The 15,506-nt window shown below is 38.2% G+C and overlaps 1 protein-coding gene across 6 annotated transcripts in view; it reads left to right on the top strand.

The window, feature by feature from the left end:
* Window positions 1-15,506, top strand: part of Ctl2 (Choline transporter-like 2) — a 123,558-nt gene that overhangs the window by 65,238 nt on the left and 42,814 nt on the right. For 5 of the 6 annotated variants that reach the window (XM_089643206.1, XM_089643202.1, XM_089643203.1 and 2 more), the window contains exons 7-8: window positions 11,273-11,438; window positions 12,197-12,422. In XM_089643206.1, coding sequence (XP_089499332.1) covers window positions 11,273-11,438; window positions 12,197-12,422 — 392 coding nt within the window. Of the gene's footprint in view, window positions 1-8,681; window positions 8,822-11,272; window positions 11,439-12,196; window positions 12,423-15,506 lie in introns of all 6 variants that reach the window. The other variant, XM_089643207.1, reaches the window with a different exon arrangement.

The raw sequence follows: 15,506 nt of genomic DNA, 5'->3' as shown, positions 1-15,506 counted from the left end.
CGGGGCCCCTTTTGAAGGGAAGGAACTAGGTAGTAGTAGAAATATTAAGCTGACATGTACACGGCGTCGCTCGGGGTTATGAACGGGGCCGTCTTGAGCTGTGAAGGGGCGTACTAAGTTCGGGGCCCCTTTTGAAGGGAAGGAACTAGGTAGTAGTAGAAATATTAAGCTGACATGTACACGGCGTCGCTCGGGGTTATGAACGGGGCCGTCTTGAGCTGTGAAGGGGCGTACTAAGTTCGGGGCCCCTTTTGAAGGGAAGGAACTAGGTAGTAGTAGAAATATTAAGCTGACATGTACACGGCGTCGCTCGGGGTTATGAACGGGGCCGTCTTGAGCTGTGAAGGGGCGCACTAAGTTCGGGGCCCCTTTTGAAGGGAAGGAACTAGGTAGTAGTAGAAATATTAAGCTGACATGTACACGGCGTCGCTCGGGGTTATGAACGGGGCCGTCTTGAGCTGTGAAGGGGCGTACTAAGTTCGGGGCCCCTTTTGAAGGGAAGGAACTAGGTAGTAGTAGAAATATTAAGCTGACATGTACACGGCGTCGCTCGGGGTTATGAACGGGGCCGTCTTGAGCTGTGAAGGGGCGTACTAAGTTCGGGGCCCCTTTTGAAGGGAAGGAACTAGGTAGTAGTAGAAATATTAAGCTGACATGTACACGGCGTCGCTCGGGGTTATGAACGGGGCCGTCTTGAGCTGTGAAGGGGCGTACTAAGTTCGGGGCCCCTTTTGAAGGGAAGGAACTAGGTAGTAGTAGAAATATTAAGCTGACATGTACACGGCGTCGCTCGGGGTTATGAACGGGGCCGTCTTGAGCTGTGAAGGGGCGTACTAAGTTCGGGGCCCCTTTTGAAGGGAAGGAACTAGGTAGTAGTAGAAATATTAAGCTGACATGTACACGGCGTCGCTCGGGGTTATGAACGGGGCCGTCTTGAGCTGTGAAGGGGCGCACTAAGTTCGGGGCCCCTTTTGAAGGGAAGGAACTAGGTAGTAGTAGAAATATTAAGCTGACATGTACACGGCGTCGCTCGGGGTTATGAACGGGGCCGTCTTGAGCTGTGAAGGGGCGTACTAAGTTCGGGGCCCCTTTTGAAGGGAAGGAACTAGGTAGTAGTAGAAATATTAAGCTGACATGTACACGGCGTCGCTCGGGGTTATGAACGGGGCCGTCTTGAGCTGTGAAGGGGCGTACTAAGTTCGGGGCCCCTTTTGAAGGGAAGGAACTAGGTAGTAGTAGAAATATTAAGCTGACATGTACACGGCGTCGCTCGGGGTTATGAACGGGGCCGTCTTGAGCTGTGAAGGGGCGTACTAAGTTCGGGGCCCCTTTTGAAGGGAAGGAACTAGGTAGTAGTAGAAATATTAAGCTGACATGTACACGGCGTCGCTCGGGGTTATGAACGGGGCCGTCTTGAGCTGTGAAGGGGCGCACTAAGTTCGGGGCCCCTTTTGAAGGGAAGGAACTAGGTAGTAGTAGAAATATTAAGCTGACATGTACACGGCGTCGCTCGGGGTTATGAACGGGGCCGTCTTGAGCTGTGAAGGGGCGTACTAAGTTCGGGGCCCCTTTTGAAGGGAAGGAACTAGGTAGTAGTAGAAATATTAAGCTGACATGTACACGGCGTCGCTCGGGGTTATGAACGGGGCCGTCTTGAGCTGTGAAGGGGCGTACTAAGTTCGGGGCCCCTTTTGAAGGGAAGGAACTAGGTAGTAGTAGAAATATTAAGCTGACATGTACACGGCGTCGCTCGGGGTTATGAACGGGGCCGTCTTGAGCTGTGAAGGGGCGTACTAAGTTCGGGGCCCCTTTTGAAGGGAAGGAACTAGGTAGTAGTAGAAATATTAAGCTGACATGTACACGGCGTCGCTCGGGGTTATGAACGGGGCCGTCTTGAGCTGTGAAGGGGCGTACTAAGTTCGGGACCCCTTTTGAAGGGAAGGAACTAGGTAGTAGTAGAAATATTAAGCTGACATGTACACGGCGTCGCTCGGGGTTATGAACGGGGCCGTCTTGAGCTGTGAAGGGGCGTACTAAGTTCGGGGCCCCTTTTGAAGGGAAGGAACTAGGTAATAGTAGAAATATTAAGCTGACATGTACACGGCGTCGCTCGGGGTTATGAACGGGGCCGTCTTGAGCTGTGAAGGGGCGCACTAAGTTCGGGGCCCCTTTTGAAGGGAAGGAACTAGGTAGTAGTAGAAATATTAAGCTGACATGTACACGGCGTCGCTCGGGGTTATGAACGGGGCCGTCTTGAGCTGTGAAGGGGCGCACTAAGTTCGGGGCCCCTTTTGAAGGGAAGGAACTAGGTAGTAGTAGAAATATTAAGCTGACATGTACACGGCGTCGCTCGGGGTTATGAACGGGGCCGTCTTGAGCTGTGAAGGGGCGCACTAAGTTCGGGGCCCCTTTTGAAGGGAAGGAACTAGGTAGTAGTAGAAATATTAAGCTGACATGTACACGGCGTCGCTCGGGGTTATGAACGGGGCCGTCTTGAGCTGTGAAGGGGCGCACTAAGTTCGGGGCCCCTTTTGAAGGGAAGGAACTAGGTAGTAGTAGAAATATTAAGCTGACATGTACACGGCGTCGCTCGGGGTTATGAACGGGGCCGTCTTGAGCTGTGAAGGGGCGCACTAAGTTCGGGGCCCCTTTTGAAGGGAAGGAACTAGGTAGTAGTAGAAATATTAAGCTGACATGTACACGGCGTCGCTCGGGGTTATGAACGGGGCCGTCTTAAGCTGTGAAGTTTTAAATGTGTAATAAACTAAAATAAACGGCCTAAGCTTCAGTACACCTGAGTGCAATATTGTCTCGTGTACAAGACCGAGCTTAAACCACATCAAAGATCAAAGGGTTTTTTGAAAATAAACTAACTTTTCACCGACACATCACTGATTTAGTAAGCCGAGCGTTCAAGCTTCTCGGCTTCGTAATTTGAAATTTGTACTCGTTTTACAACTATTATATAACACACTAGTCTTAAGTATATTGGAGTCAAATTCAATCATTTAAGCCGCACACAAACTAACATACATTTTGTGCATTGAAAAAGTTCGCAGAAGGCCCCTAGCCAGTGGCGTAGCTAGGTAACCAAGGGCCCTGGGGCAAATTAAAAAATGGGGCCCCACTGCTATGTAAACTGATTAGGTTTTATCAAATAAAAATATGAAATATACAAACACTTTAAAAATGCTAAGCGACTAAGCTCTTTTTTGTGTCCAGCTGAAATAAACATTATTATTATTATTATTATGTGCACTGCTGACTGCAGGGCAGGTAATAAAAATATTAAACAGTAACAAAATAAATTACAATTAATACTAGGTGTAGGTTTGGCTAATAAAACGAAATAGAGAAGATTCAAGGGTTTATTATATGAAGGTCGGGCCTACCAACTGACTAAATAACAATTATCTTTACAATTTTTTCCTAGCTTTAGTTTTCGCAAAATTATCAATGACTTCGTTTATAAAATGATTTTTTCATTTCATTTTCAAGTTCCTTGTTGATAGTATTAGTATCGTTTTTTTTTCCAAAATTCATACACAGCACATGCTTCCGAATGGCCACTCGAACAACTGTGTTGTTTAATTCTTTCTGATAAATGCTTCCAATCTCGAATTCCCGTACACCAAACATTATTCCTTTGTGAAGCAAATAACCAGCAGGGTTGACAATAGGCAGCGTCTAGTATTTTGGAATAACACTACCAAAAAAGATTAACTGGCCCATATTTAGAACACGAAAAGTAGTATGATTTTGAAAAACACCTATTTTTCTGGTTGATGTCTGTTGGAAAAGGTCCTGAAGGCTGTAAAGGCCCCATATCAAGAATTTGACGTTTTTCGTTGTCACTTAATATTTTGTTCGTGAAGTTTCCCAAGTCATAAAAAGATTTGTCGTACACATTTTCGAAAAATGTAGAGGTCTGTGGTTCCTCCAAACCCTCCGCTCTTATGTGTGTCATGCAAACATCATCCACGTTCACATGATCGGCGGCGGAGGTATCTCCAACTGCAATAGTTGTCGAATCTTCTTCAGTAGGCTTCTCTCAACCAACACTGCAGTTACCACATTATTTGAGTCACTATCAATAGAAATATTTTGGCCAGATGTACTTGCAGAAGGCTGACTAAAAAACTTGTCAATTTTGGGCAATTTTTGTTTACTATCTTCTCTTTCTTGGCGTTGTTTTCGTTTAAATGCACCACTGGGTTTCTTCTTTTTAAAATTACAACGCTGCCAACCTACAGAAAGAATTTAGGGGAATTCCCTAGGCATAACTTTTGAATTTCTCTCAACTGAGTTGTCATGATTAAAGTGGGGTTGCAAGTTGCAACCTGTCAAATTTATTTTGAAAATGGGAGAAATTTCCAAAAGTTCAGTTCGATCGAGATTTCTGGTAAGGATTCGAGGGCCCCCTGAGCTTGAGGGCCCCGGGGCACTGCCCCACGTAGCCCCTAGGTAGCTACGCCGCTGCCCCTAGCTATACCCATCTATTTATATCCTGGACATGACCAATTACCACTCCTTGGAAGACACGTAAGGGAATTTTACCAAACGGTTACGTATCTAACAATGAGATTCTTGCTCAAATAAATATCTTTGTACCAGAGTCTCACTCTTGAGGACGTCGTCATAACCCCCTTTACTGCAAAGCTGCTACTTCTTAAATACATTGTATAAACCAAGGCTGCCCAACCCCAGGCCCATATAACGAATTATAAGTGGCCCGCGTGAACCATTTTCAAAAAACTCGCCAATTTGAAAAAGTGTCGCGGGCCCGCGGTAAAACAAACAATGCAGCTTGCGCGCGGTCACCAGTGTTGCCAACGAAGGCGATTTATCGCTATTTAGGCTACTCAGAACGAGAATCAGGGACGAAAAAATCTAACCTGTTGAACTTACTTTTTAAACAAAAATACACCGGTTTTTGATATAATACCCCCCCCCCCCCCATGCATATGGATTTCAAATATTTTGTGGGGAGCACTCATTTTGAATTTCTTTTGTGGGGAATTATGTTTTATAGAAATTCTCTAATAACCCCCCCCCCCACCCGCCATGGAAATAGGAACCGTCAGGTATTCAGTGGCCCGCCAGTGATTCAAAATCGTCAATTTCGCCCAACTGTTAAAAAGGTTGGGCAGCCTTGGTATAAACGGTACAATTATAACGGCTTAGACCCCCATCTGTAATGTTAATAAAAAAATTCAACAAATTGAATTAAATGAATAAAACGGAAACCTTTAAGATAGGTCAGCTTAACAGGTTAGTAGTCGAGTGGACAAATGTGTCGGATTCCCACCCAGGCGTCGCAAATTCAAACCATTGCTGGCTAAGTCCTCTACCATTGCACAATCAATATTTTCCCAATGTGTACCATTTTCAGAGCATCTCCAAAAACGACATATTATTCCTTAAAAGGAACTTATTCTGCCTCCCCCTGTATAAGCCCTTGCATTAGTAGTTTCCCCAGAATAGCTAGTTATATAGAATTAGTAGTATTCTTAAGGATACGCTGGCGAACAAGAGGATGAAATTTTAATCATTAATATGTACAAAATTGTTCACTAAAGTGAGTTGAACTTTATGAAACAAATTACCTATTGCATGTACCTAATATAACATGTCCTGTGTGTAGTTCACAGTTCCAAAAAAGAAATTGTCGTACGTTTGGAAACAGCTTCGATTAGTTAAGGCGAAATAGGTAGACTTGACCTGAAATTTGGCATTTTTGAGGCCACTTATAGACGTATGGACACTTTTCTAGAAAAAAACACAAATTGATTTCGAAAGATCGTTATTTTATCTTGTAAAGTAAGATGTAAAATTTTGAAAAATAATATTATTTTCATATCATAATAAAGTGTTACCGTTGGACGATGCCCAGATTTGTTGCATTTTCAAAGGTGAAGTTGTATTATACAACAAATATTTCAAATCATTGAATAATAATGTATAAACAATCAATAAATTATCTATCATATGTATGTATAAGAATTTTGTTTTTATTTCAAATAAAATTACTAATAAATAAATCCGAGCACGCGTTTTGTGACGAAAATCCCTCAATTGGACTATTTATTTATGGTCTTACAAATTGGTATAGTTCAGATTTTTTTAGAAAAATAATTTACCAAGACATTATTGAAACATTAGAAATAATTTATGACCAAAAAATATATTCTTAAAGTATATAATAGTAATTAATTTCGATTCGCGTTTGTTGTTTGTTTCTTGCCCCGGCGCAAGCCGAAATTTTATCATTCCCCGCTGCGACAGGGCGGCGAGCGGACGTCCATTCCACGCCAGTCTACTTGATAACATTTTAAAGAAATTCCTCGCTTAAAAATGAGGAGGAAAATACCCTGGAAAAAAAGTTTTATTAGATAGCACAAATTACGACATCAAAAACGTACGTGGGAGATATATTTTCAGAAAAAACAAAGGTTAGTGATATTTAATTATCCGTGTACATTGTTCGTACTTATATGTTACAGGGTCGTTCGAAAGAATCAGTCAGAATAAGCACATATTTTTTATAACATTTGGCGATAATTTTGTGTTGTTTAATTTCCAGGGAAAAGAATCAACTATGGACAGGAGTTTATGTCTGTTATCGTTTTTTCATGTATAAATGTTAAAACCTATGCCAAAGTACGTGAAACTGTTTGTGATTGGTAGTCAAAAAGTGACACGAACCAAATGAATTTCGATTCGTGATGTGCGATTCAAATCATTTTTTTGTTCATAATTTCTATTTTATTGTCCAATTCACTATTACATTGGTATAATTCAACATATTTAATGTTTTTTGTGTTACTTTTTGTCAGTTTCATAATGTCATATTGTGAATTGAGCTTCTTGTTTTTATGAAAAAAAAAACAAGGTTATTTTTGACATACAAACCTATGATTTTACTCGTGAATTTAATAACATTTCGAAAATTAGACGAGTCAGGTCGCTCCGTTAATCATGAAAACAAATACATGAAAGCGATACAATATTATGCAATCGCATAACTACATATGTAGGTAGGTACCGTAGAAAATAGTTGGAAATAAAACCTAGTTTTAATATATAAACTACTTCAGTTGTAAGGAATAAACCCTCTTTTCAATGTCATACATATCAAATCAAGTAATACTTTGAAGATAAGTATTAGAAATAAAACTTGCCGGTAATACCTTTCGGACAAACGAATAAATAAGTAAAACAAAAGATTTTTATTCACCTTTGGAAAACTCGTGTAAAATATTTAAAAAAAAAACAAATTAAACAAATATTTGAAATTTTTTTTAAATGTATATTTATATACCTACATATTTTATATCTACCATGTCAACAAACTGCATTTGTATTTATTTATGTTTACGCACTCCGACGTATAATTTACAAATATGTATGTAACTACTTATAAGGAAGAAAGCTACAACCAAGAATTAAACAACAATAATTGTTATTTCATCGGAACCATGCTGTAGTTTTCACAGCCGCGCGAGTGTACGGCTCGCAGCGGAATGAATTCGGTATTTCTGTCTCGGTCTAAAAAAACGTCCGATCGCGAGATCGTCTTTTAACGAAATTTGAATTCTCGTCCGCTGGTTAAATCGCCTTAACTACTTAATTCTTCAGGTGCCCTTTCCTATCAGAGTTAGCTATCATCAGGGAAATGTTCTCCCGCAAAAACCAATCTGTGTTTGGAAAATGGAATTATTAGCAACACCATGTTGTTGGTTCTTTGCAACCGGCAGATATGATTGGCCACAATACTAAAGTTTAGATCCCACACGGCTGGGCGACTTACTGGATGAAACGCGTGCGCGTGATTGTACCCTACATAGGCAACTCCAGCACGATAGTCAGATGATAAATAGAAGAGTGAGATTTACAACCTCACACTCGCTTGAAGCCGGTTGTAAAGGGTTGGCAGGCCAACACTATACTTGGTATGGAGATAGCTTGAAAAACAGACAGCCCGGAACTTCAGATCGTACATTACAGTTGTAATATATATTGTGAATGACTTCCATTATGTTTGCTAATGCAGTCTTCTTTTAATTGTTTGTGCTTGGTCCATTTATTGTTTGTGAAGTATTTAACTAACAAAATTATCTATTCATTTTTGTGAAAAGTTTTGGACAATTTAAATAATTTTATTCAATGGTTGCCGGTAGTGAAATTAAACTATGTGTCAAAGTGTCAATATCTTGATTGGAATCGAATTAAATTATGCAAATCTAAACTCGTGTTCCACGCAATTGTGTGTTGTTCCTGTCTAATTAGACCATGACCCAGTTCCAACACCCAACACATCTGTTTCTGTCTGTCTAATTCAACCAGGACGCAGTTTCCAACAACCAAACACCTTTTCTGTCTGTGAAATTAGACCAGGATGTAGTATCCAACAACCAAAAACCTTTTCTGTCTGTGAAATTAGACCAGGATGTAGTATCCAACAACCAAAAACCTTTTCTGTCTGTCGAATTAGTCAAGGTCGTAGTATTCACCATCCAAATACCTGCTTCTGTTTCGATAATTTATAAGTTTTCCAATAAACCAAATGACTTCTTGTCAATTTTCGTATATGTAATGCTATTAAATGTGTGGCTACTAAAAGTCAAGTTAGTTTGAATCATCAATCACGAATAACTCACAGTGTGTGTGTGTGTACCCAGTCTCGCTCAGGTGCTTGCCCACTGATTTCTCGGAACTGACACCGACCCTACCTGATTATAACTTCACTAGAGCAGACGTGCATCTGAAACAGATCCAAGACCTGGAGAATAACATGAACCTCCTCACCACATTGAACCAGGTATGGAATTACTTTTATACAACAACTCAAATCGTTTTTTTAATCTAAACATTATTCTATACCCCAAAAGTTGGGAATATAAATACATATGTAGTAGGTACATTGAAAGAGTAATTAACAACATATTTGTAAGTAGGTACATATTTATTAATAGGTACATTGAAAGAGTAATTAACAACATATTTTTTTCTAAAATTCTGGTGGCATTAATTTGATCTTCATTGGTCAATAATAATGCTCTATTAATTATATCTGAACCAATCATAATTAGAAAAAAAGTCCTGTGTCCACAAATCTATGAAATCCATCAGTACTTACATAGGACTCTAATTCGAGGTGCTCGCAAACCACTGGTTAAGTTTAAAAAAAGATGTGTTGATTAACTAAAACGTAATTCAATAAAACAACATATTTTCATTATTGTATTATATTATAGTGTATTATTTAATTATTTTTTACTAACAGCATGAAAAAAGCACACTAACATTAAATATATATGAATGATTCCACCAATAAGACATTGGCAGATGAGTGACTGCACTTATGAAAAGCAGTGAATGGAAGTCAGGCATCAGTTTGTAATAGACCCTGATCAAAGATATTAGAAGAACGAGATGTGCTATGTTGGCCGCCGGACCGTAGCCGGAGTACTACCTAATTAGGGTACTTTGAACGGTATCGGGACGTGTATGCACAGAAATCTGTTCTATGTATTAGTGCGGATACCTTAGCGCAAGCGAAGGTGTGCAGTAGTATTGGTGAACAAAACCGGCGACACTCGGCAAAACAATTCCACTCAGTACGAACTGCGCATAGCACATCTCGTTCTTCTAATATCTTTGACCCTGATGTATTGCAGTGAGTAGACTAAATGTATTCTTCAGGTTAGATGGTTAGCTGTTTTGACATGTAGCATTCTACATGCCGAGATAGATTTGTGCGGCGTTCCATCCTCTCTGCATCTCTACTATCAAATATGGGATAATACTATATGAATTATATTTTATTATTGTTCTGTAATAATAAGTCTGCATATTGTGTATTGCCTACACGGTTGACATTGGTTATGTGAGAACGGGTCGCTTCTACGACTCGTTCTTGAGTACAACAGCTTGGCTGTGGAACGGTTTGCCCGCCTCTGTGTTTCCTCCCTCCTTCAACATGGGTCTATTCAAGACCCATGTTCATTCCTTCTTTTCCTCAAAAAGACCCTCCAGACAAAATCCCCAAAGATGACATAGGTGCCGAGGGAAATTGCTTTCCTCACTTAAATAAAGAAAGAAGAAAAAGTTGTTGCGTAATAAAAGGCTTTTTCTAATTTTTCCTTTTGAGATATGTATAATAATATTTATGGCCCTGAAGGAAGGCTTTTGCATACAGATATATTGTTATAGGTGAGTTGTACAAAGGAGTAATTAAATGGTAACATAATAAAAATAGTATAAATGAAGAAAGTAAGTACAATATGAGTATGTAGTTAAAGCATAATGTAGTTTCATAGAAAGTTATGTAATAAGTGCATGTAATCTACATAGCATCAGATATTATGAGTATAACATACTATGTAAGTAATTACAATGCCGTTGTGCAGTAAGGTTTGTTATTATTGTAAATATCATGAACAGTTTATTGTAAAACAGCAAACCTTTATTATGTCCGATTGGCTGTTTTACAGATAGCAAATTAAATACCACCATAAAAGATATGAAAAGACTTAATAAATCTCTTAAAACCATTCAAATAAACTAAATTTAGTTTGGGCACGGTGTTGTAATAGTAAACATTGATTGAACAATACTTATACATACCAGTCTGGGCAACCTTTGAATAGGCCAATTTTAGTTTACGCACGGTGTTGTGATGGTAAACATTGATTGAACAATACTTACACCAGTCTGTTCAAACTTTGAATAGGCCAATTTTAGCTTTGGCACGGTGTTGTAATGGTAAACATTGATTGAACAATACTTATTACCAGTCTGTGCAGCCTTTGAATAGGCAAATTTTCTAAATAATTAAAACAGACTAGACAGATAACTTTGAAACCATCTCAAAATATTTCCTGTTGTTCCAAGGGTTCGTAATTTATGTATGAGAATTTAATGTAACTTGCCAATATATGTGTACACTACGTCTGTTTGAAGACGCTTGTGCATAGTACTGAATAAATGTTCTTGATAAATCGTTAGGTTTGTAAGAGTGGATCTTTTGCTATAAATCCACATTGTCAATGTGAAAATATTTTATTGGACTCCGGTGAGAGTTCAGAGAGCAGAGTAGATTCAAATATTCATAGGTAAAATATTGCATGTATATGAATATGTATGTGACTTTGTATGCTTGAAACAAAACCTGATTTATTAACTCAATCACTTCTTCCTTTCGCACAGAGAATTACAGTTGTAATTGAAAGAATATTAATATTTGTTATGTTATGTTATGTTCCTGTAGATGGGAGCCATGGTGATTGAAGACATTGTGAATGCAAGATGGTGGATCGTGCTGGCTCTTGTCATAGTGATGTTGGTCTGCCTGATTTACATCACCTTGATGCGCTGGATCGCCGGCCCCGTGGTGTGGTTCACCCTCTTGGCCATTGTGGCGCTGCTGTCATACTGTGAGTAGCTACTTATGCTATGTGTGAACTGAACGTACAATGCACGTACTGGCAGCTTAATCCCTCTTCTAACAAATTATAGTTTGACCTGTGATATAATTATATTTACCTAATGTCTGCTAAAGTCTATTGTAGACTCTCCTCTCCTATTGCAGGCTTCTAGGCTAGCAACAAATAGAAGTGCTGCCATCTGTTTGACAGTATTATTTTATTAATGTCTGCCGTACGGTAACCGGGTATCTCACCAAAATGAACGTTCAACTCACCTTCAAAAAGTGATATAAAGTCATGAAAAGTGATGAAACAAAAACTAGGTTAAATAGGTAACTATTAAACCTAGGTTTTGTTTCATCACTTTTAATGACTCTGTATCAAAAGTCGTGTTTCCTCCTTCCAACAACATAGGTCCTTTCAAGACTTTGTTGACATGCAGGTTCACTAAATAAATAAATAAATTAAACCTAGGTTTTGTTTCATCACTTTTAATGACTCTGTATCAAAAGTCGTGTTTCCTCCTTCCAACAACATAGGTCCTTTCAAGACTTTGTTGACATGCAGGTTCACTCCAGATTCCCTCCAATGCAGCATTCCCAAAGAGGCCATAAGCCAAAGGGGACATAGGGCCTGATTTCCCTCTGATTGAACCCTACAGTAGAGGGTTCTTGACACTTGTTTGTACCACACTGAAGGTTTTAGGTTAGAAATTTTACCAAAACACTGAACTTTGAAGGTTTAATACATTTAATTGCAACTTCCAGGCGTTTACCTGTCGTACACCCAGTACATCTACTTCCGCGACAACCCGGATGTCCTGTCGCAGAATACCAATGCCAACGCGGTCGCCAAGTCCATCACGTCCATGAAGGAGACGTGGCTGGTAATCATGATCGCAACGTGCATCACGCTGGCCATCGTGCTGCTCATGCTCATCTTCCTGAGGAAGAGAATCGTGCTTGCAGTGGCGCTCATCAAGGAAGCTAGCAGGTACGAGTCCCTCACATAGACTGTAAATACATATTTTTTGCAGGGTCTGTTCCTGGACCCACTAGATATTTGCAAGGAGATGGTTCCACCAGTTTTTGACCACCGGCCGGTGGTCTAATACCTTTAGGACTCTCGTATTGAAATCAAGCATGGGCTGAATTATCCTTTTTTCAATGCTTAACACTGACAGTGCGTTCAGTCTGTCCAGGCTCAAAGTGTTTCTTAAAAAGGATTTTATTCTTTTTAACATCGAGAAAGATCTTTCGCTTTCAACTGAGGTCATTGGAATGGTGCATACAAGTTTTAGTAATTTCGCAGTCTCGGAAAAGTCGTCTAATAAACAAGTACTATAAAAAAGTTATAAAATTAGGCCGTCAGCATTTGAAAAATCGTCGCAGGCGTGAAATGCACAGAGTTCACCTTTTAACTGAACTTTATTTAGGAAGTTATATGTATTAAGCGTCACATTGAAATCATGTTTATTTATTTATTAACGCCCTATCGGGCTTTTACATAGTAAGTTGACAGTATATGTATGTAAGTGTAACATGTACATGGGTAAAATAGCTAAATATAATTTACTCATAAGGTAATTAGAAAATAATATGGTAAAGTAAATCAAAGTATGAAGGCAAGACCTTTTTTTTAAAGCTAATAAATAATACACGTTAATAACTAGCAAATAGGTCTAAAATTAGTTGCCTTTTGAAACTCACAAAGTTATTATTATTTTTTTTATTTTTTTTTTATTTATTTAGTACAGGTGATGATACAATGACACATGTAGATAAAAAATACTTTGACTGCCCAACTAGGAGGAATTCCCGTTTTAGGACAGTCAAAATTGAGTTAGTATTCATGCACGCATACATATTTTGTAAGAACAAAAACAAAAAAGGAAAAAAAAGAAAAGTAATATCATATATACACAACTAAAAAAATATATACATATATAACTAAAAAATAATGATACATTAAAAGAAAAATATTATTATAAAAGATTAAAAGCAAAAAGTTATAAAGTTAACTGATGTTAACTTGTTGTTTGGTTTGTTTAGTTTTGTTTATTTTCTTGTTTTCTTAATGTGTTTGATATTTTGTTTGTTTTATTTTTGGAAAAGTGTGAGTTCACACTCTTTTCTCCCTAATTGGTGAAGCCAGACAATGATCGATTTACGAAGAGCACCTATGCTTTCCTTTTTCCAAGCATCAGGTATAAAGTTGTAAAGTTTTGGGCCTAGGAATGAAAAATGTCTTTGAGCAAGTGAAGTTTTGGTTGTGGGTGGTACGATTGGATTTCTCCGTGAGTGTCGGGTGTCGTGACAGTGGTCGATAGATGGGTAGAGATGACGTTTTTTATGAGTGTTCAAAATTATTTTCCTCATGTATAATTGTCTGACATCTAGAACTCGTAACTCTTCAAATAGTGAATCGCTGTGGTGCCTAAAAGGTTTTTTCATGATTACCCTTAGTAAGGATTTTTGGGCCTTTGCTAAGTGGTCTAAAACCATTTTTGCGCATCCACCCCAGCCTAATGATGCATAGTCTAATAGTGACCCACACATAGCGTTGTAAATGAGTCTTAAATCTTTTAGACATAGGATATTTCTAATTGGCATAAAGATATGCGTCAGCTTTCTAACCTTAGTAGTCACAAGGTCTATATGTCCGTCCCATCTAAGATGTTTGTCGATAACAATACCGAGATATTTTATACTATATATTAACACCAAATATATCGATAAGTTTACAATATTTGTTTGCAAGGTGATGAATTCTTGGAATTGGTGAATACATAGAGTAGTTAGTATTGAGGTTATTGTTACATTTAAAAGTGTCTTTGCTTCGAGTTTGTCTGGCAGGTACATTCATATAAATTAATTCCAATAATTCAGGGCTGTCAATGAGAGATTTGATAATTTTGAATAAAAATAATATATCAGTTAGAACTCCTCTATCCGATAGATTGAGAAGTCTGGTTTCGGTACGTAAGTTATTATAATTTATAAATTATTAAATTCGATGGAAATATTCATTTTAAAATTGATGTTTCGAAGAAATTTATTTTGTACCTTTTCTAAGGCTTGAGAATGGACTTTGTAGAACGGTGACCATACTGTTGAATTATATTCTAATTTACTTCGTACTAATGAGCAATATAAATGTTTTAAAGTTAACACATTTTTAAACATTAGTAGTTTCATCGATGTGTAAGTTTCGTGGAATAAGATACCGAGATCTAGAATCTGTGAAACTCGAAGAAGATCAGTTAATGAAATAAGAAAAATGAAGAGGATTTTTACCTTTGTAAAAACTAATAATCTGGCATTTACTAATATTTAGTTGCAAATCATTTTCTGAACACCAAGCAAATAGTTTATTCAGATTCGACTGCAAAATAGCGTGATCATTATCATCTATAATTATTCTGTAGATCTTCAAATCATCGGCAAATAACAGAACTTTGACTTTGCTAAAAATATTTACTATGTCATTGATGAACAAACAAAATAATATTGGGCCCAGATGAGATCCCTGCAGTACTCCACTTGATGCCGCAAATTTTTAAGAAGTGAATGAATCAACCTTTACCGCTAAGTGCCTTCCCAACAGATAACTCTTAAACCATTCAAACATGCTCCTTCTCACTCCCAACAATTTTAATTTACGTATTAAGATTCTGTTGTTTACTTTATCAAATGCTTTATGTCTGTATATATGGAGTCAGTTTGATATGATGTGATAAAGCCATTAACGATATCATTAGTGTATAATATTAAATTGGAAAGCGTTGATCTTCCTTTAATAAATCCATGTTGAATTGGTGAGATTACTCGTTTAAATTGAGATATCAACTTGTCCAGTACTAGGCTTTCGAAAAGTTTGGGTAAAGAAGACATTATGCATATTGGCCTATAATTTGTTACTTCGCTCTTATTTCCTTTTTTGAAAATAGGCGTCAAATGACTAAACTTCCAAAGGTCAGGAAACACACCTGATGAGAGTGATTTCATAAATAACTTATGTATGGGATGTGACAATGAATGCATACAATTAACTAGAAATGTAGGTGGAACTTTATCG

This window comes from Hesperophylax consimilis, chromosome 19 (assembly GCF_061612785.1).
Source record: "Hesperophylax consimilis isolate HC1 chromosome 19, BYU_Hcon_1.0, whole genome shotgun sequence".
In the NCBI taxonomy this organism is placed as follows: Eukaryota; Metazoa; Arthropoda; class Insecta; order Trichoptera; family Limnephilidae; genus Hesperophylax; species Hesperophylax consimilis.
The sequence above is the reverse complement of the archived record's forward strand: the minus strand, read 5'-3'. Positions and strand labels throughout refer to the sequence as shown.